This window comes from Colletotrichum karsti (assembly GCF_011947395.1).
Source record: "Colletotrichum karsti strain CkLH20 chromosome Unknown Scaffold48, whole genome shotgun sequence".
Classification (NCBI taxonomy): domain Eukaryota; kingdom Fungi; phylum Ascomycota; class Sordariomycetes; order Glomerellales; family Glomerellaceae; genus Colletotrichum; species Colletotrichum karsti.
The window spans coordinates 166,011-187,195 of record NW_024065948.1 but is presented as its reverse complement, the minus strand read 5'-3'; the positions used below and the strand labels follow the sequence as shown (position 1 = coordinate 187,195).

The window sequence follows — 21,185 nt, the reverse complement described above, 5'->3', positions numbered from 1 at the left end:
TAAGTAAACACATGTGTTACTCAAGCTCGCAAACAACCCGCCCCACTTACGAGGATGGGGTTGACATGTTTCTGTGATAGTTCCTGCATCAAGAGTGGAACAACCCATCGTCATTATCAATGCTATCACAAATAAAAGGCGAGACGAGAACTTTTTGGTGTTAGCTTTTGCTAAGTTTCGCAACCCAAAGTTCTATCCACGATGTCAATTCTTTCCAGTCTATTGATTACTCTCACCTTCGCCCTGCTTGCCCATGCGGAGACGAGTTCCGAGCGGCTAAGAGACTTCATCTCATCAGAGTTGACGTCTAGCTTAACGTTCAACGTTTTATCAAGTGTGGAGGCTGGTACTATCTTTGAGGGTGAAACTCTCGGTGAGTCGGTGCGACGCCGTCGTGATCCCTCTTCACATACATTTAAGCACAAGCTTGACGTTGAAATGCAGTATCATCTTACAACATACCTTTGAGCAATTTGCCAGCTCACTGCCGTGTCTCTGCTCAATTCAATTCATCATCGAAGAGTACGGTTCACTTTGAACTATGGCTGCCGGAACCCAGTAACTGGAACGATCGCTTCTTAACTATGGGTAACGGCGGCTGGAATGGTGGTGTGAACTACCCTGATATGGCAAGAGGCCTGAAACGAGGCAAGTAGCCTTCTTCCATTATTTTCACTATCCTGAGTTCTTTCAATTATTTCCTTCTTAAGCTTTGTTATGAGACTGACGTGTACCTGCAGGTTTCGCATCGATGAGTACCAACACAGGCCACAACTCTTCGTCCGAAGACGGAACTTGGCTACGGAATGAGGAAGCAAGTATTGACTTGTAAGTAACTTCTCTTATATGCTCTGCAATCGAGATAGCTAAATCAGAAACAGTGGTCATCGCGCAATACACATGTCAAGTGTCTTCTCAAAGCAAATCATCGAGGCATACTATCTCAAACCAGCTTCATGGTCCTACTATGCAGGTGGATCGACAGGAGGCCGACAGGGCTTGGCTGAAGTGCAGCTATATCCCGAAGACTTCGACGGCGTCCTGATTGGCTGTCCAGTCATCTGGCAAACACATCTTGAAGGTGAGTCATTGAAAATCTCTTGATCACTTTGAATATGTTGGGTAACCTGATCTCAACAGCTTGGGAGATCTACGCTGGCAAACGGCAGTACCCTACGTCCCTCGATACGTACATTAGTGCTGGGCAGTGGTCTGCCGTACATGAGGAAGTAATTCGGCAGTGCGATAGCCTCGATGGCGTGACAGATGGGATAGTATCAGACCCAGAACGCTGCTTCTTCGTCCCAGAACGTATCCTCTGTGGGCTCTCGGAACTGAACAGCACCACTTGCTTCTCGCCCAAGCAACTGGCTAATCTGAAGTCCAAGTATAGTTCCTGGACGGAAGTAAACAATACTCTGGTCTTCCCAGGTATTGCCCCGGGTTCAGAGCATACAGGCATACAGTACTACACGAACGCAGAGGCAGCTGGTGGTTTCGGCCTGACCTTCTATCAGAACGCCATACTGAACGACACTAACTTCAAAGCCGAGGACATTTCTTACTCCCATGTCCAAATTGCGGAGCAAGTTGATGCATATGGAGCAATCACGGATGCTTTCTCTCCCGACTTGACCGCATTCCAAGCAAACGGGGGAAAGCTCCTACACTATCACGGATGGCAAGACTCGGTCGTCAATGCAGAGATATCTACCCTGTACTACCGCAAAGTCCTCGCCCATTACGCCGGACTCGGAGAGTCCGAGGTCCAGTCGGTCTCCGACTTTTACAGGCTCTTCATGGTCCCCGGCCAAGGGCACTGCGTAGGGGGTGACGGAGCATGGGTCGTGGGAGGGGCGGGCGAGCCTCTCCCTCCACTTCAAAACGATACGGCTCATTCTGCGTTGCTTGCTCTCGTCGAGTGGAGAGAAAGCCAACGGGCGCCGGAGGTTATGGTCGGTGTCAAGTATGCGAACGAGACAGTAATCGGGGATACCCCCGTGGACTTGACAGTCAGTTTCTCTAGACCTTCGTGCCGATGGCCACTGCTTCCTAAGTTCAAAGGCGGAGACGTCAATAACGCTTCTAGCTGGGACTGTTGAACTCAAGGGGTTACAAGCGCTGAGGCGGAGTTGATTTTGGATCACAATCAGATCTGCCAGGCCATTAATGTTTGTTCGTCTCGCAAGGTATCTTAACTTGTACATGTGACAAGTGAGAATCTTTAGTCAGAAAACTTTCACCGACTGAACTCTGAGAGAATCTTGTCATGATACCTTGTGCCATAATCAATAGATTCTGAATCAACATTATGTATGATATTTGCATGAAGAAGAGATCATGTGGTTCTAGAAGCTGCACGGAAACCAAGAAGCCGACTCAGAGCTATTTCTGTGTCATTGCAACCCTTTGCAACATGCCGATGTCGGTGGCACACTGGAAAGTCACCGTTTTGAGTTTCACTTTGGTGTTAGTCTTGTCGGAATGGTCACCCGACATGATAAGACACCTCCGACCCGACATGTCGGAAGCGCGCACCGACTCGCGCCAGCTAGGTGTACCCCCCGTTCCTGCGCCTCCGACCTGCAGAAAATAGTCATTCTTATCTCACGAAACCTAGTTCCATAGACAGAGATAGCGCTTTTTCTCCAGATTTTGGGTCGCGTGGGATCCAATCGCCGTCAATGGCGTCCCTTTTGCCATCCCAAAGTCACCAGCATCCACTTGTGGAGCTTGAGATTTGGATGAACGCCGCCGGAACCCGCCACGGAGCAGAGCCTCAAGGTCACTGACACTTGACTTTGGCTTCTTGGGTCTGAGACAGATCGGGATTCCGGTCGGTGGTGGGGTGGGCTCGGCGAAGGTGCTCGACGATACCAAGTCATGCCGCCACCTTGACACATCCAAGGTTTAGGCCGGCCGTAGCCGTCCGCAACTATATCTAACCTGTCCCTATCTCTGTCCCTTCCACACATCGTCAGTCCTGTTCATCCAGAATCTTCAACTTCACGATGCCTGTCAAGCTCGGCACATGCAAACAGGTGCCCGTGCCTCTCTGCAGGTCGATCCGACTGCAGGGAGCGGCGAGGCATGTACACACCACGGCGGCCAACCGTGTAAGCACCGCGGTGCCAAAACCCCAGACTCTTTTACCCCAGACCACGACGAAGCCGTCGGCTTTATCAAGACTACCGACACCAACATTACTTCGATCACTCTTCCTCACACAATTCACATCTTCGCCACTGTTGATGAGACTATCACTACCCATCCTCGGCTTCATCACAAAGACAAAATCACCACTATTCAACCCCGATAAGAACCTGCTTCTCAACAAACTCCTACGATGGACGATATACGACCACTTTTGCGCAGGGACAAACGTTCCAGAAGTAAGAAAGGCTGTGGCGAATGTTAAGAGGATGGGATATCAGGGAGTCATCCTCAACTATGCTAGGGAAATCGTTCTGGATACGAAGAAGGCCCAGGCTGGATCGAAAGATGGAGACTACGCACCGGCATTTTACCAGATGGTTCAGGAATGGAAGAAAGGCAACCTCGACACGCTCCAGATGATGGAGCCCGGAGACTTCATTGCCGTTAAGTAAGCACACCTCTCAAAGACATTCAAAGATCGATCTCATGCTGACTTGTTTCTCAGGGTTACTGGTGCTGGCCCTATTGCTGTGGACGCCATGAGAGCATCCGGAGCTATGCCTGAAGTTCTCCGCGAGGCTCTCGATGAGATTTGCGACGCCGGCAAACAGAAGGGAGCTCGTGTTTGGATTGACGCGGAGCAGCAAGCTCTACAACCGACCCTGGATGAATGGACCATCGACCTCATGAGACGCCACAACCGCGACGCACGCCCTCTGGTTTTCAACACCATCCAAGCCTATCTCAAGGGTTCTACCGCGAACACGGAGCGCCACATCGCCTTGGCCGCCAAGGAGGGCTGGAGTCTCGGTATCAAGCTCGTCCGCGGCGCCTACATCGAGCACGAAGTCCGCTCCCTGATCCACGACACCATCGAAGACACCCACAACTGCTTTGACGACATCGCCGATATGTTCATCAGCCAGAGACTCCCCAAGGAGGCCGAGGGTCTTCAGTTCCCCGCCAGCGCTCTCTTCCTCGCCACCCACAACGCCAACAGCTCGAACAAGGCCATCTCTGCCCATCGCCGCAGGCTTCTCGAGGGCCAGGCGACTACGACTTTGGAGTGTGGTCAGCTGATGGGATTGGCGGATGAGCTGAGCTGTGAGCTGTTGGATAACTACGACAACTGTGTGACGGACTCGGGATTGAAGAGGGATGATATCCCCAAGCCTTTCAAGTACATCCCATGGGGATCTGTCGCGGAATGCATGGGTTACCTGCACCGCCGGGCTATTGAGAACAAGGGAGCCGTTGAGAGGACACGGCACGAGGCCGTTATTCTGAAGAACGAGCTGCGCCGGAGAGTGTTCGGTTGAAGACAAGACGTGCTTCCAGCGATGCATCATGACTAGATTATATCCTTAGATAATGACAAGCGATTGATACCTTTTTCAATTCTATCCCTTCAGATGCATGGCAAGCAATGTAAGATGTCTTACTTCGCGACTTTCTACCCTGTGACGCCTCTTGGACAGGCTGCTGGGTCACGGATTGTCCAAGTTGCCCGAACTACCTGGTAGGTTCAGTGTGTTTGGCCCGTATTTCAGATTAGTTACTCGGTATGACTTCAATCGGATGAACGCAGTCAACAAGTGGCTTGTGGTTGCCCGGAGATTGAGATGACAGACCCGGAATGTTATTAGATCTCATCATGCTCCGACCTCCTACTAAGGTAACTAACACACGCACCAGCGTCCGTGCTTCTAACTGAAATACGGGTAGTATCTTGACAAAATTCACTGATGACAGGATCTGCAGAACATGGGGATCTTGCTCATCAACCAGTGTTGCCTGTGTCCAGTTGGCTCCCGCTGTTCACAGTGATAAGGCCTCACGGCGTAAGATACAAACGTATGTTCTGGTCTGCCTGCTCGGACATGCTCCATGTCAATGGCGTCGCCGTTGAGGTTGATAAGAAGATGCTCCTGATTGGTTGAATTATGTCGGGATGGCGTTCCGACGTCCACATGACCATGAGCTCGGTCGGAGGATTGGAATGTCGGAAGATGGATCCGACATTACGCCAACCAAACGACTAGCCCATATCGAGCAGGCGCTGAGTGATCGAGCTTCGCCTTCCGAGGGTCCGAAGGATCGGTTCGTATCCCGTTCAAGGTCGTAGATATCATCAATTTCTCGGCGACTCCTTGCCTTTCTGTCAAGATCACGATATCTTTGATGAATTTTCGCGAGTTAGCTCGTCATCAGTGAGAGTGGTCTCAGCGAAATCTGGGTGAGTTTTGTTCTGCTTGCTCATCCCAAGTCGACGAAATCATATTGACATGAACTTACAAGTCGGGCTTTGAGTTACGACTCCCGACATAGCTCTTTCCATGTCAATAAGTCAATACTTCTCAAGAGTCTCCATCTTCCCCGCGAACATTCTGGCGTGAGGCGACGATCATTCATCTCATGACCAATGATCAACCCCATCGAACCCCAGATCTCAAGTACCCAATACATGCCAAAGACGCCTCTTGCGTTGACATGACACAGCCGCCCATCCCACCTGACTCTCTCTGTGTCATTCGAATGTAACCATCTCCAGACGCCCTCCGATGCAAGGAGAAAAGCAACAGAGAGTGTGGGGTAATGAACAAGCATCTCATTGATAAGACCCCGGAACCCAAGCCAAAACACCGCTCGGCTATCTGCGGTGCGGCGTCAGCTACCCCAGCCAAAGCTGATAAGACATGCGCTAAACCGGCTTGGCCTTCCCCCAAATTCACCTTGACGGGGCCTAAATAAAGACAACGCGCTGCCGCGGCCATGAGCGTTGTCGGAAGCCGGGTCCGACATCTTCAACGCGACGGACTCAACGCTCTCACAACCGCCTCTCATCGAACGACATGGACAAGTCTAACACGAGCCGCGAAACCCGTTCAAGATGCCGCAATTGAGCCACGGACAATACAAAGTGACGAAAAAATGTCAAAAAGCGTGCGTGCGGGGTAGCCCGATAGTCCCGAGAACGGACGGAAATGAAGGGAGTCACATGACTAACTTTTTGTGTGTCTCAAAGTTGCGAGAGATGTCGGGTGATGAAGGTCAAGTGTTCCGGGTCGCAGCCCTGTACGCGATGCGATCGGAAGAAGCATCGATGCATATTCGCGGTCGAGGATAAGAGGATATCGGTCCCGGAGAGGTGAGTTTTCGTCGGTGAGAGACACCCGTTGCAGGTCCGGACATGCTGACCCACCCAAGTTATCTCCGTGAGCTTCAGAACCGGAACAGTGAACAGGCCTCGGACCGGTCTGTGAGGGGGGCGAGTCGGGGTGGTGATGTTGATGATGCTCCGTCGCGGTATAGTGAGCCGTTCGGGACACCGCATCGCAACCCGTTGCCCCGGCATGAGGAGGCTCCGGGTCAGTTGGAGACTCCAAGTCATGGTGAGTTGCTCTTACACTTTCAGACCTTTCTTATTCTGCAATCCACTTTGTGATGAGTTGCAACTGACTTGGTCTCAATAGACAGCCCACAACTTGGCGGAGACCCGCAGTCCGAGCCTGAGTCTGAGCTAGAAGATCATGATGAAGTCCCTCCACATCACGGAGACTTTGGGCCTGGATTTCGACAGAACCCGTTGGTTGACAATGACTATACGTTTGCAAAAGCAGGTGGGAAGTATTGTAAGTCGGCCATCTTCGACTCAAGCAGATTTCGGTGCACTAACCAATGTACTAGGGTACATGGGACCAACATCATCATGGTCCTTCTGTCGCCGAGTCCTAGCCCTACTAGGGAAAAGAATCCCAGAAGCAGCTCCAGATCCATGGCATCTGCCTCACGAAGGCGCATTCCGAATGCAATGGAAGCCCCTCGGCATCAACGAAGAGCCCGACGTATCGAACCTTCCTCCACTAGACTACGCCATGTTCCTCTTCAACACGGCCAAGTATTATCTCGGCGCCGTGTTCTATCTCATCGACGAGTCGTCGTTCATGAAGAATCTCCACGAGTTTTACGAAGACCCCGCCGCTAAAGCCAGTTCTTCGAGACTATGGTACGCTCAGTACCTCCTGATACTGGCCTTCGGCAAAGCCTTCGTGGTATCTCACAGTAGCCCTCACACCGGGCCACCGGGCGTCCAGTATGCTACGCGGGCCATGGCCTTACTTCCCGATCTTTCGGGCCTCAACCCGGACACCATCTCTTCTATTCAAGCTCTAGCGCTTGCCGCTGTCTACTTCCAGTGCTTGGATATGAGACTCGCGGCTTTCCAACACGTAAGGCCGCAGACCGAGACCGTTGAAATCTAAGACGCATCGCTAATCAACCCATGTCAGATCGGCCAGGCACTACGCATCAGTATTGTTGAGGGTATCTACAGACACATGCCGGAAGAAGTCGTGGGCGTCGAACACTCACGGCGCTGTAATATCGTCTTCTGGGTGGTATACACCCTTGATAGAGAGTTCGCCGCCCTCATGGGAGCGCCGAGCTCCATCCGAGATGAGGATATCACGGTCAAACTTCCTTCGCAGGTTGACGATTCCCTGGATGCGCTCAACATGACTCTCCACGTCCGTCTCTCGCGTCTCATGGCGCGAATCTTGACGAGTAAGTCATCTGTCGAACCCTCTCACATGAAGCGCGCTGACCAAATTACCAGCGGTGTACGGCGTCGGCAAATCGTTCGATGGCTCACTCGTATCAAACAGCAAATCCATTCTCAGAGACTTGGCCCGCCTTTCCCGAGACTTGACGGCTCTCCTCGATACCCATTTCCAGGGGTCGGTGAGTAGGGCATCGAGGATGGCACTACGCCTTATCCTCTCGTATCACCATGTGCGTCAACCCAGAATTCTCCTGATTGATTGCGGTCGACTAACTTGCATAGTGCGTCGTACTCACCACCCGGCCCCTCGTCATGTGCGCATTACACATCCACATCGAGCATTCAGACTTGCGAAATACGCAAACCGTCTCCTTGACACCGCCCGTAGCATCGCTGCTGCAGTCTTGCGTCGACTCGGCTCAGACAGTCCTCAGGACTCTTCGGGTACTCGGAGATGAGGACTTACTAGGTAAGCCGGTCATTATCTCCAAACATCAAGTCCAATACTGACGTCCAGCCAGAGGCGTTCCTGCCCTTCCAGCTTGAAGACGCCTTCTCGTCCGCATTCCTCCTCTTCCTCATCCGCGTCATCGACCCCTCTCTTCTTCACGACGACACGTGGTGCGAAAACATCAAGTGCGTCCTGGACAAGATGATTCAAAAGGGGAGTCTGGTCGCTCCGTTGCGAAAGCTGGAGCTGAGCCAGCTCGAAAACATCATGACCGCCTTCACTCCCGCCCCCGAGCAGCCCCCGACTCCGTCGCCGAGCACGGCACATCCCCAACCCCAAGACCACGGTTCGTTCCTGGATCAGATGGAGCACGAGGAGCCGGGGTGGGACATATTCGATACGAGTGGGATGGGCGGTCTCTCGCCCCAGGCGTTGCTGGATCTAGCCGAAAGGTTAGACGTGGAGGATTTGATGCAGTCTGTAGATGATCAAGTATCATGAGGTTAATGATAGTCATGTAAGAGCATCAACGGATAATGTAATGGGCGTTTTCCCCGCTGCTATGCTTATGTACGTGATGTGTATTCGTCAATTCATGGATGCTTCGGCTTCCTCTATCAATAAGCTCATTATCCAACTACAGCTTCTGCAGTCCTTCGCGCACAGCAGACATGAACTGTAGTCGTTAGCCGTCGCATGGGCAGGATCATGATTGAATGACTTACAGGAATCACCTGGGCCTTCTCGAGGTCCCAGACGCCGTTCTTGGCGTAGACGTCGTTCTTGATCAACTCCCACGCCTCGTCGGCGCTGCTCACGGTGTAGATGATCATGCTTCCCTTGAACGCGGGCGGCTTTCCCTCTGAGGGGTGTTCCGACTCAAACATGGCTCCTGTTTCATCCCTGTTAGATCCATATTCCTTCAGTCGAAACCATCTCGAGTATTCGTACCACCAACTACCACTCTGCCATCCGAAGCAGCAGACTTGGCCTCAGCCAAATGCGTCCTACCACAAGTCAGCCCAAGCCCTCAACGCAAGATGAAGCATCACATCATCATCTCAACCGGATGGTATCAGACTCACGGCCGAACCTCCAAGCGCTTGGCAAGCGCGTCGGGCTTATCCGGGAGGATGCAGAGGAACTCCTTCTTGCCGGCGGTGGCCATTGTGCGGTAACAGAAGTTGAACGGTGAGGATCGAGGTACGAAATGGCTACGTGCTACGTATCGCGATGCGGGGATGACAGACTTCCGGAAGATGCGTGTGGAGATAGACATTGCGGGTTTGGACGAGGGGCTTGCGGAGATGATGCCGGACGGTTCTGAGTGTTGACTGCGTCATGTGATGTGCGGAGGGGGAGAGGCATCGTGATGCTCCGAGACCGGCGCGGGGAGCCGAGAGTAGCCGGGGTTGAGTCGGTGCGGTGAGCCCGGGAGCTCCGGGTTCGTGTTTGCTTCTCGCATTCTGGGCTGCAAATTGACGCCACATGCACATCTTGAGTTTCTTGAAATAATTACAACAAAAACCGCACTATTGTCATTCATAATCATCAGTCACTTGGTAACAAAACCAAAAAAACAAAAGAACAGGTCGCGCCCGGGTTCGAACCGGGGTTACCAGAAGATTGACGACTCAAGATCGCCGGCTGACGGATCAGCCGAAAACAGGTAGAATCAAAATCTGGAGTGATAACCACTACACTACGCAACCGTGTACACCACACGAAGTGGAGGCTTGCGATGCGCTGCTGACCCAGGAGTCCACATCATGTACGACGGCCCCAACGCGCTTGTCCGTAAGCGAGAACGCGAAGCAATCGACGCGTCATTGAAGGGAGACTCAGACACGACTCTGTTTGTAACACAGCAGGTATCTGACTGATAAGATTCGATTCCGCCAAAAGGTTATGATGATAATATGTACTACGAAATGGAGTATCACAGCTGCTAAACGATGCCAGCTTCAAGCGAAGAATCGACATGAAACTCGTACACCGACCGCCCATGCAACTCAATGCTCTTCTGACCGTAGACGAACTCGCCCTTGGTCCCAATCGGCGCCCGAATGGTAACATACAAGTCGCTCCCCTCAATCTTCCACTCCGCGCTCAACTCGCCGTCGAAAGCAGTGACAACCTTGGCGCTGGCCGTCTGCAACCCCATCCCGACACCAGCAGCCGGCGCGACGACCCAATTCTTGTACCCAAACCCATCGACGCCGGCCGCGGGCTGAACACCAGCAGCCCACTCCGTCAAGACGTACGTCGCCGCGCCTCCCCACGGATGGCTCAGGCTCGTGAACAGGCCCAGGCCCGGCTGGCCGGTCGCGGCGTTGACGTACTCCCAGCTCGTGCCGACCGCGCTCTTGTTCTGCGCCTCGGTGCCGGGGAGCATCGCGCCCCATAGGCTCTCGATGAGCTCTTTGCCGGTGGCGGTGGCGTTTCCCATGAAGAGGGCCGAGAGGAGGAAGCCATTGGTGTTGGGCGAGATGTTGATGCTGCTGTCGTTCGAGGACACCTGCGAGGAGTCCTTGTATCCGGGACCCAGCTTCAGCTGCGACAAAGCCGCGATTGATCGCGCCGTGCGGTTCGCATCTGCCACGCCGGAGGTGATGCAGAACGCGGTGCCCGTAACGGAGGTATCTCCGAGCGAGGCCAGTGAGTAGCCATACGCGCCGATGTCGTTATTCCACAGCTTCTCATTGATCGCATTCGCCAGCGAACTCGCCGCTTCCCGGTATTTAGTGGCCGAGGCCGTGTCGTTGATCGCGGTGGCCACGTCCGCGGCGCCATTCAAGCTCTGCACCGCCTCGCAGGAGATAGCCGAGCCGCCGTCCGCGGGTCCGGTGAACGCGAAGCCGCCGTCAAAGGTGAGGAGGCCGGTCGTCGAGTTGATTTGCGGGAGGAGCCAGTCGATCACCTTCTGCCACTGAGGCCAAGTCGCCCGGGCGAAGTCGAGATCGTTGGTGAGGCGGACGTGGTCGTTGAAGGCCATGAGGCCGAGGAGCTGGTAGTCTTGCAGTCCGTAGCTGCCCGAAGGTGCCAGGGCAGTGGCGATGGACTTGAGATCGTAGCCGAGGTTCGGCGAGATGCTCATCTGGCCGTTCGGAAGCTGCGTGTCGAGAAGGACTTGGAGGGTTCCCCGGGACTGATCTGTCCGCGACGTGCTGACGGCGGAGATACGGGCGGTGTGGTAGAAGTCTCCCAGCCAGACGAGTCTGTCGCGTTTTGGTCCGTCCATGCACACGCTTTCGTAGTTGGCCCGGGTGCCGTATTCGACCAGGACATCTTGGCTGGTGAGATTGTTCGAGTAGAGCGTGGAGCCGTTGACGGTGTCGTATGCATGTGCGTTCTTGAAGTAGGCGGCGTGGTCCTGGTATGCACCGAAGCCGAAAGAACCGGTGAAGTCCGGGGTTCCAGAGTAGGAATTGGCTGAGGATGCGAGAGCCCAGGGGTAGGCAGAGCGTGAAACATTCAGCACTTGCGTGTCATCGATCAAGACTGCCAGATGGCCGTTAGGAGACATCGAAGTTGAGATATGGTACCAGGTGTCCTCCTTCACCGTGAAGGGGATCTCGAAAACGTCCAACAGGTAGGAAGTCAGCGTGGTCTGGTTCACAAAGTCCGGCCCGTAGGCGAGAGAGATAGTGTTGGGAGGCGTGAGCGTCTTGTTGACATTCACGAATCGATTGCTCTCAGGGAGCTCGCCGGTGAGGAGAAGGCTGTAGCCGTTGCCCGCGATTGCTCCTCCCTGGGGCCGTAATTAGTCCATTGCCAGGTATGAAGGATCTTCGTGCTTTCACTTACCGTAACCCACCAGCTGCCTCCCTTCTTGATCTTGGTGTCGAACTCGATCGTGTAGTTCGTCCAAGTGGTTGCCTTCCAGGTAATAGACGGCCGTACACTACGTGCAAGGACACCGTTCTCCTCATCCACTTCCCAGATAGCTTGTTGCGTGCCCTTGTCAACGCAGGCCGCCACTGTGGCCCTCGCGCCCAACTTCCAGATCTCATTCAGCTTCCCATCATCGCTGTGAAACTGTCCCGGCAAGTTCTCGGGCTCGACGGCAGCAATGGTCGGCTCAAAGCCCACGTTCGAGAACGACACGGTTCCGTTAGTCAGGAGCCTGACAGACTGCCACTTCTGACCGCCTTGGATGAGAGGGGACTCAAGTCTGCCCGTCCCTTTGATGTTGAAAGTCTCGACACGGAAACTGTTCCCAAGCTGGTTCGAAAAGCTGTACGGACCATCTCCGAAGGGGTGATTCAGACCGTCAAAGTGCTCGGTGTACTTCACCTCGATCTGGGTGGGTCCGTTCACCGAGGAAATTTCGAAGACCGGATATCCCGCTCTCTCGGCCCCGTAGTCGAGGGTCGCTATCGGGTTTTCCGGGGAGAGTGAGAAAGGGGCGAACGACTGAGTTTGCAGCTTGGCTTCGACGCCGAGAGCGATTCCAACGGGTGAGAAGAAGCTGATTGTGAGGAGAAAGGAGTTAGAGTGGTATTTCTCACCGGTGGTGAATGATTCGGTGAGGCGCTTACCGAGTATTGGATGAATTAGTTGCGGCTGCGGCTTGAGCTGCACCCGCAGCCAATAACAGCAGAAACCGGCCTGTCATTATCTGTATTGTTTCCAATCTTCGATAGAAACGGGAAGTGACCAAGTGAAAGGGGGGACGAGATCGGGACCGATCCGTCTTGGGGCCGAGATGAGTCTCGCGAAGTAACCAGCGGTACGATCTTGAGTTGTGAAGGTTAAACTTCTCGGTGACGAACAAACATATCGAAGAGTTCGCCGTCTTTAAGCATGAAACCTCGGGAAATTGAGCACCGAGCACCAGCGACCGCGTTCGTCTCATTCATTGTTGTGACATGAGCATATTTCGATCGACTGCCAGATCTCGTTAACCGCCCACAACCCGATTGGACCACGCAAGCTACTATCCCGAACTTGGACAGGTTCATCGAGGACGATGATGCCGAGGGTAGCACTTTGCGGGGGAAACTGTGGGGGACGTCCTTGGGTCGCATCCCGGACGACATGAATCGCTCGGCCGGTACTTGAAGTCGGTGAGGTTGTCGCCGCCATCTGGCCCGGATGTGGAGCCGAGCCGAGCCGAAATAGAAACGACTGAAAACTTCCGAAAATCCGCACCTAGCCATATCAATTTGTTTGCGATGTGTTCGTTTCCGCTGACTAGGACGGTAAGATCAAGTAGAAACTGGAACAGCCAGCGCCTGAAGCCAACGAACCGGTGCCAGCATGTCTCGCGTGCGAAGCGAACATGTGTGAGGAAAGAAAGATGATCATTATTCCGGGGAAAATATTCTTCGCTACCTAATATTCCGCTCTCAACAATCCGCGAACGCAAAGTTCAACTTAATAATATCGTGATCCCCGTAACCATTAGCCGTTGTTGTCATTCTTCTTCTCGTCCAAGCAGATGCACATGGCCGCCATCAACGCCATGTCCACGCCCGGCGCCACTGTGAGCGCGTAAGTCTGCTTGCCACCGAAGAAATCTCTGGCCTTCAATGCGTTACGGTCAATTCGTGCGACAACCTGGCCGTTGCTGGTGTCGACGATTTCCGCTGACGTTGACAACCAGTTTCCCTTCATCTCAAGCGATTCACTCTTGCCCGTACTCGGCGAAGTGAATGTGGCAGTTGCCTTGGAGCCGATCACTGGATATATCATTAGTTCCTGAGCGCATTTCTGAGCGTACATTAATCTCGATGGGGCTGCTTACGCGCAAAGCTGCTCTTCACCTCCATGATCTTCCTGTCTTTGGGATCGACGGCGGCGAAGGTGGTGTGAAGGTGCATGTGCTCCTTGACGATGTCGAACAGATGGTTGCCGCTCATGTCGTACACGGACTTGCGGCCGGAGATGGACATGACCTTTCCCGTAACGCGGAAGATTGGTGTTCCGTTGGCGAGCTTGATGTCGAAGCTGTCGCCGGTGAGGGAGAGCATTTTCTCTTTGAGAACTAGGGTCTCTGTTTGTCGCGCTACTAGCTGGGGGAAGATCCCAACAGCATTCGTCGCTGTAGCAAGCTGTGGTGTCGCCATGATTGAGGATCCGACGATTTTGCGTCGCAGAGTTGCTTTTTCTCCGATTGTTGGGGTCGGTTGGATGCGCAGTAGGTTGAAGGTTTGGTTTACGATACGTTGATGGTGAAGATGCCGTGTCCGTAAGATGAAAGACGTTGAACGTGAGTGAGGAGGTCAGATATTATATAAGAAGAGCATGTGATTGATAACTCACCGGGCGGTGCCAAGAACGCACCTTTCGGTTTGGCTTGAATCCCGACGACACGCTTCCGCGGCTGAGCAAAGAAACAAGCAGGCGGTGTCAGCGCCACCAGTGTCAACTTGTCTGTAACTCGTCAATCGATCACTTGAAGAGGAAGTACGAGCGTGAGGGAGTGAGATCCCTGGGTGAGATGAGGCCTCATTAAGCTCGAGCGTGACGTCAACAGGTGAAACCGTGTGGCTTTCAGCCCGGAGAATGAGCCGGCGTGCGGGGATCGCGTCCAACGCTTGGGCGTTTCTGGGATACATGTTTCCAACAGGAACCAATGATGCGAATGGAATTGAGACAGTTCTAAATGCTTACTACGAAATGGGCGGGCGGGTGAGGTGAGACGTGCTCCAACCATCACAAGCCATCGCAAGTTGAGGTTAACACAGCCACATATACATACCAGCACCGCCTCACCAAGCACTTTTCAGCCATTCAAGAACCCCGCAGGATCAGCAAACTTTCTGGGGACAGTGTCTAGCCACAGGACCCGTCATGCACGCGCTGGCTCAGCAAGGCGCGACCTCGACAAATACGCGTACTTATGGGATATGTGAATAACATCAACGAAACAGATCTGAAGTGATCATCACAAGAGTTCAGGAGCGGAAATCAAGAGGCAAATTTCAGACAAGATATTGATCGCAATGCAAAATGATTGTCTTGAAGCATGTATTACCTCGACGACAGCCATTCCTTCAAGTGTTGCGTGGTATGAGCTTTACTTCTGGCTTCTTTTATTCACAAGACGCGATTGTCACATCTTTCTTTCGACATCATAACCACATATTTGAACCTGTACCAACATTGTGGATGGAAATCTTCGTACGCTGACTTGTCAGGAAGACTGGCCCTGCCACCTTTCATATCAGAATTCAAAACTTGATATTTAAGCGTCGAGAAAATCGTGTGAGGGTGACAGCAATGAGTTTTGAGGCAGCATCAGGATATAAACATGGAGTTCCACGTGTTTAGCGTCTTCTACATCTTTCCCATCGGAGACGCCGTGTCCAGACTCTCCTAGGCCGCCCTCCGGGTCGCCGGCCTCGGGGCTTTCAAGTCGCCGAGCGGGCCGAAAACCCGCAAGATCCACATATTCGGACCCGCCCCACCCCGCGCACGGAGGTCAGGCCGGGCCAATTTGCTCATATTAAACATGGCAAACGCATTATCAACCATTATCACGAGTACTATAAACGCTTTTCGTCCAATTTCAACGCACCTTCCATCTCTAATCTGGCTAAGAAAGTATACTGATATGAACGTGTTTCATGTCAATGAATTGAAGATCAAGGCATGCCGGTATCGGGAAATAATTCTTTAATCATAGCATGAACTGCTAATGCTCGTAATCGATGGGTGCCACTCTTTAGACTACCACTGCCTCCCATCCATCACACGTGCGCATGATGACCGAACGTAATGAGTGCCATTATCATTCTTGCCGCGCTTGCCGACGACAACAGATCACCGCGCGATGACAACGCCAGACCCCCGCGGGCAGCCGTCGCTTATCGCAGATTCTCGAAGGGTTGCGGCATCTGTACAAAAATAAATCTGCAACGCTGCCGTATGCAGCTAGTTGAGTCGTGCCAAGGCAATCCTTGTCATGGCTGGGCAGGCTGCATGGTCTCCATCGTGGCTCTGGCGCGGATGCAACCGAACATCCCCCTTAATTAGAGTTTCGCCAAAAGAAGACAAGGAGCTCCCGGTTTGGACTGCAGGTTTCCATCGCACTCATGTGTTCTAGAAGATCTCTCACGTTGCCTTCGCGTGGGAAATGCATCGGCGGAGGTGAAGAGTTATCGCCGACCCATCGCCTATCTAAGGCTATCTTCAGCTGGGATGCGTCATCTTGCATTCGGACTTGAGCGGTTCGAAGGTTTCTAGTGGGACGGCTAAGAAAGAGTGATTCGTCAGACGACTAACTCCATCGTCTCAACACGTGAATGGTTTTTTGATGGTGCCATATGTGTGATGCACCAACATATTGACTTCATTTGGAATGTTCGTATTGGTGTCGTGATCGTTCGATTTCCCACCTGATTCTGTCAAGCCCACCCACCAGTCACGTTTATGTTAGCAATTTAGGCTGAAGGTCTGTTGGGAGAGACGTCAGTAGTTCGCATCTCGAGCATCGCCAAAGTATCTCCTAAGTCCCCGAGAAGATGAAGCTGTGTATGCAGAGTCGTTGTTCAGGTGATCGAGATTCAAAAACATGCAAAAACTAAAGATGTGAAGTCGAATTTCGGAGTCAAGAGGCTTGGAGAAGCAGTCATAAAGGACAAGCGCGGTAGCTGTTATACATGCGGCCAACTTCCTACCAGAGTATAGACTGTTCCAACAGACACAATTCAGTCTCAACACATTTCATCATCAAGTCACACAAAGAGATGGACAAAAGGTTACTGAACAAAATGGAAGTCTAATCCTCTATAGTTTAAGTCATAATGGCGCGAGCAGATTGACGATACACAAGACCACGCACAACAGGTATTCGATAGAAACACCAACAACGCCTGAATTCGTAACTAGACGGACCAATTCCGCTAACGATTTGTCAAAAGCCACTTCCTGGTCGAGATGATGCCTCTCTTTCAATACTCCTAGGCACCACGATCCAGAGGACCGGCTAAGGATGTGGGTGGAGCCATGATAATGCCGTCCCAGCCAGCCTTACGGACGGGCCTATGCTGGTTCGTTTCGTTTGCAAAAAGAAGAGGCCTGGAAAAAAGCCTTATGATCTGGACCCCAGCATCTCCACGAGACGCTTAGCAGCGGCCGCGAACGTCGTCGGGGTTGGCCTTGCAGTACAGGCCCTTGCCATCGGCACAGTCGAAGCCGGTGCTGGCGACCTCACGGCAGGCAGCCTCCCACTCCTTACCGGCGAGCTGGTCGTTGTCGGTCTTCTTGACGCACTAAAAAACGTGTTAGCAAAGATGTTCAGTTGCCGAAGACTATGAGGCTACTCACGCGTCCGGAAGGAGCGTCGTAGACACCGACACCCCACTGGTAGTTCTTGGAGCTGTAGAGCTCGCAAGCCTTGGTGGTGATGCGCCAGTTGTAGCTGTCGCCGTTGTCACAGGCGCAGTTGTCGTGGAGGTTGGCCGTCCTGATGTTGTTAGTCTAATGTTTGATCGTGGTGAAGATTGAAGGACTTACGCGACGGAGACGAGGGCGAAGAGGGAAGCGACCTTGGCGATGGAGAACTGCATTTTGGCGGTGTTGGTAGAGATGTTTGGTTGGATGTTTCTGGTGAAGGTAGTGACTGAAACGGAGTTGGTTGTGAAAGGAATGAACGGAGTTGGTTCTGATTACTAGATCTGGACCGAAGAAAAGAATGTGGTGGGCGTGGATGGAGCTGGAAGTGAATATCACGAATCTGGGGCGGAACCTCTGAAGGTTTATATCCACGGCTCACTTCCACGTGTATTACGAGTCACGGCCAAACTTCTGATAACCCAATCTATCGCATTCGGATGCTGGACCACGGCGGGTTGACCGGGTCATGGCAACCAGCGGTAAAGGTCATCATCCCATCATCCCTCCTCTCTCTGTGCGCCTGGTACCCACATGAGCCGATGGTATGCCCGGCGACCTTTGACCGAGTCCGTAGACCCCGTGGCCCGTAATAGGAGTTTGATCGTCATTGACTGCGGAATCGCCGGTGGATGGATGTCACCTCTGGGCGCCCCTCTGGGCGGTGCAGAGGTCCAGCGGAGACCAAATCTCCCCCAACCCGTTATCAAACTCTATGTGCACCTTAAAGGGAAGCTAAGGAGAGGCTAAGGAGAGGCGAGAAGCGAGAGGCAGGCTTCTTTCAGCCCTTTGGGGCTTCGGTGAACTCGATCCCGTGCTAGCTGGGCTGATGGGTGGCTATTTGCGTCTGACAGTGGACTTCTTGGCCAAGGGGAAAGATGGGGTTGACCAGGCCCCTGGACACGCATGAGCTAATAATCTCTTGCCGCATTGGGGTTGTCAAGGGGCATGGATGATGTCGCATGAAACGGTGAACCGGGGCCACTTTGAAGCTGTCATGACTCGGTAGCCTTCCCGAAAGTCAATTGGGCAGCCAACCAACTCAAGAGCCGCAACAACTCCACGGTCTGCTCACCTCGTGCGCCCGAACTTGGTTGGAATGCCCTCAATGTGAAACTGGGAGACCCCAGTGTTGCCTTGTTCGTGTTCGTCCCATTGACTCCCATCTGATATCCATCCGTACCGTCCCCCACGTCGGGAACCACACCGATCTACGGCTTGCGACCCTCGAGTCAGTCTGTCGTTGTAGTGCAATTGGACCTGCCTCAGTCATATTATCAACTTGATATTATCACTTCTTCCTGGAATGGCGAGTTGATACCGTCATCCCCTGGGCGGATGGCCGGATCACAAGGTGCCTTCGCAATACCGGGAACCCCGGTGGTGTTCTTGGCACATGTCCGTATGTCCGTCTGTCGACTATCTCGCGCGCGCGTGGGCGCTTCACCGTCTATCCCAGGGACAAGGAAGAATGTCGGTGGAAACATTCTGGCGCAACGGCCAGTCTGCGGCTTGCGAGACCGAACAGACACCCGATAGTCTAAAGTCTGATCAGACTGGGGATCGTCTGCCACAGCCGCGCTCAAACGCAACACCTCCCTGTTGTATAAAGACAGTCTGCCTCCCTCCCAGAGACTCGGATTCCTCACCTTTGAAGGCCAGTCCATTCTCCATTACCATTCGTCCCCACACTCTTTTCTCAAACCAACTCTTCCAGTCTTTACATTCTCAAAGCCACTCCTTTGCAAGAGACCCATTTACACTCCTTTCACAAACCCTACAACAACATTCAAGATGCGCTTCTCCGTTCTCGCCGCTTCCGCCCTCGCTGGCGTTGCCATTGCCGCTCCCCGCCCGGCCCCCGTCGCCCTCAACTACGACGACGTCATCGTCGTCGGTGAGGATGGCTCCCACACCGTCATGAAGTCCGCCGAGTACGACGCTCTCCAGGCCCGCGAGAAGCGCATGGTCGCCCCCGCCATCACCTCTCGCTCCGAGGGTATTGAGGCCCGTGGCTGCGCCGAGTCCACCGAGGTCCAGGTCCTCTCCGACGAGTCTTTCCTCAACTGGGACGTCGCCATGTCTCCCGTCCTCAGCTCCATGGGTGGCTCTGCCACCGTCTCCGTCGCCAACGGTTACTCCATCGCCAACACCTACACCGTGTCTTCCTCCATCTCCAGCACCATCGCCGAGATTGGCCTCGGTGTCTCCCTGTCCGTCTCCTACGCCGAGACCTGGACCACCACCGAGACCCAGACCATCGGATTCACCGTCCCCGAGGGCCAGTACGGTCTCGTCGTCTCCCAGCCCAACGTCCGCCGCGTCAAGGGCAACATCATCTCCGGCTGCACCGACTCCCCCACCTACGGCGAGTTCACCTCCGACAGCTACTCCAGCCAGGCCTACGGCAACCTCAACTGGGTCAAGGGTGTCATCCGTCTTTGCAACAGCACCACCTACCCCGTTCCCTTCTGCAACGGTGACGGTGCCCACAACTAAGCGTCGCCCGCGACCGAACGACACGCCGCCATTGATAGCCTCTCGTAGACGAGACCTGGCGAGAACGATTTGCCAACTTTTCGAGAAAGCCATCACCCCTCAGGGACGTCTGGAACGGATAGGAGTTTTGGAGGTCTTCTCTTAGAACCACCCGGGACACTGCCACACGAGTTAATGTCAATACATTGTCCTTTTATACCACCATCTGCACCTCATGTCACGCGAATTATGCTGTTTAGTGTTTTGTTTATTTAGACTCTGGCGATAGAATTGGGATAGACTAGCAACATGCTTTTTTCAAAACCTTCAACATTCAACTGCCATAATTCACTTCAGTGACAAGTCTGAAATGGAAGAAAGCCTCCTGTCCAACTCTGGTTCTGTCTCATGTGACTGATTCCTCACTGAGCTCTTCATGAATCAGTGAGCATATCGTAGCTCGGCCTCTCCCGCCGGCCCGTTACTTCTAATTGCACCTTCCTGAGTCAATGAAGCAGTCATGACTCTTTCATGTGCCTGGCCCACCCTCCATGTGAGGCAACATCAGCTTCACTCACGATGATGCCGATGTAACGTCGCAACCCGTCATTTTCGGTTGTCATCCGACGGAGCAAGCCGTTCACACTCTACTTGACGAGTTGACACGACTCGAGGCGGCCTTGTATGATCCAACAATTTGAAATATCGATGCCTCACCTGAAGTTCTTTCCTCACCTGAGTCCCCTAGCTATCTGTTGGTTCGTTTCCCTGTAGGATCTCGGCCTTCCTGTACCAACCGGTAGCTGTGACCGAGAAACACTATATATCGTGGAGGAGGTGGACACATACCGCAACATGACCCCGCGGACCCCGTCGTTCACGAAAGCGAGAGCCCTTTCAGCCAGATTGAGGCTGTCAGCTTCTACAATTGGCAATTCAAGGGGCAAGTCCGAGAGGCGCCGCATCCGGGGAAGCTCGCCTACCGAGTCAGACGCGCGGGAAAGTGACAGCCCGACACCTGACTTTCCCCTGATGCCCCCCGCCTCGCATCTGTCTCGCAAGGCTTTTGCTCCGCTCAGGATAGTTTGGTTGTTTTGGGACTCACGCTGACCTCGGGAGCATGTGAAGCCCGCAGGATATCCCGTTCAATCGATTACGACCTTATGTGTCACCGATGTTGCGACCCTGAGCTTCACG

The 21,185-nt window shown here is 53.3% G+C and overlaps 7 protein-coding genes across 7 annotated transcripts; 3 read left to right on the top strand and 4 right to left on the bottom strand.

Annotated features, from left to right (window-relative positions):
* Positions 1-900: 900 nt before the first annotated feature.
* On the top strand, positions 901-4,475 carry CkaCkLH20_11459 (proline dehydrogenase; the record flags this gene model as incomplete). Its single annotated transcript, XM_038894173.1, has 4 exons — positions 901-1,081; positions 1,141-2,012; positions 3,159-3,604; positions 3,662-4,475. 4 exons carry the CDS (start codon positions 901-903, stop codon positions 4,473-4,475), a joined length of 2,313 nt encoding a protein of 770 aa, XP_038740503.1.
* Positions 4,476-6,499: 2,024 nt separating this feature from the next.
* CkaCkLH20_11458 (uncharacterized protein) lies at positions 6,500-8,669 on the top strand (the record flags this gene model as incomplete). Its single annotated transcript, XM_038894172.1, has 7 exons — positions 6,500-6,548; positions 6,630-6,788; positions 6,844-7,385; positions 7,446-7,719; positions 7,772-7,896; positions 8,000-8,186; positions 8,239-8,669. The coding sequence occupies 7 exons, from the start codon at positions 6,500-6,502 to the stop codon at positions 8,667-8,669; spliced, it is 1,767 nt and encodes a 588-aa protein (XP_038740502.1).
* A 136-nt stretch (positions 8,670-8,805) lies between these two features.
* Positions 8,806-9,336, bottom strand: CkaCkLH20_11457 (ycii-related domain protein; the record flags this gene model as incomplete). The annotated part of the gene is made up of 4 exons (XM_038894171.1): positions 8,806-8,844; positions 8,894-9,060; positions 9,120-9,175; positions 9,254-9,336. 4 exons carry the CDS (start codon positions 9,334-9,336, stop codon positions 8,806-8,808), a joined length of 345 nt encoding a protein of 114 aa, XP_038740501.1.
* Positions 9,337-10,116: 780 nt separating this feature from the next.
* CkaCkLH20_11456 (uncharacterized protein) lies at positions 10,117-12,786 on the bottom strand (the record flags this gene model as incomplete). The annotated part of the gene is made up of 3 exons (XM_038894170.1): positions 10,117-11,919; positions 11,976-12,639; positions 12,710-12,786. The coding sequence occupies 3 exons, from the start codon at positions 12,784-12,786 to the stop codon at positions 10,117-10,119; spliced, it is 2,544 nt and encodes an 847-aa protein (XP_038740500.1).
* Positions 12,787-13,574: 788 nt separating this feature from the next.
* On the bottom strand, positions 13,575-14,143 carry CkaCkLH20_11455 (duf567 domain protein; the record flags this gene model as incomplete). The annotated part of the gene is made up of 2 exons (XM_038894169.1): positions 13,575-13,852; positions 13,918-14,143. 2 exons carry the CDS (start codon positions 14,141-14,143, stop codon positions 13,575-13,577), a joined length of 504 nt encoding a protein of 167 aa, XP_038740499.1.
* Positions 14,144-17,242: 3,099 nt separating this feature from the next.
* CkaCkLH20_11454 (uncharacterized protein) lies at positions 17,243-17,686 on the bottom strand (the record flags this gene model as incomplete). Its single annotated transcript, XM_038894168.1, has 3 exons — positions 17,243-17,389; positions 17,445-17,583; positions 17,634-17,686. 3 exons carry the CDS (start codon positions 17,684-17,686, stop codon positions 17,243-17,245), a joined length of 339 nt encoding a protein of 112 aa, XP_038740498.1.
* A 1,618-nt stretch (positions 17,687-19,304) lies between these two features.
* On the top strand, positions 19,305-20,009 carry CkaCkLH20_11453 (uncharacterized protein; the record flags this gene model as incomplete). The annotated part of the gene is made up of 1 exon (XM_038894167.1): positions 19,305-20,009. One exon carries the CDS (start codon positions 19,305-19,307, stop codon positions 20,007-20,009), a length of 705 nt encoding a protein of 234 aa, XP_038740497.1.
* Between the last annotated feature and the right edge of the window lie 1,176 nt (positions 20,010-21,185).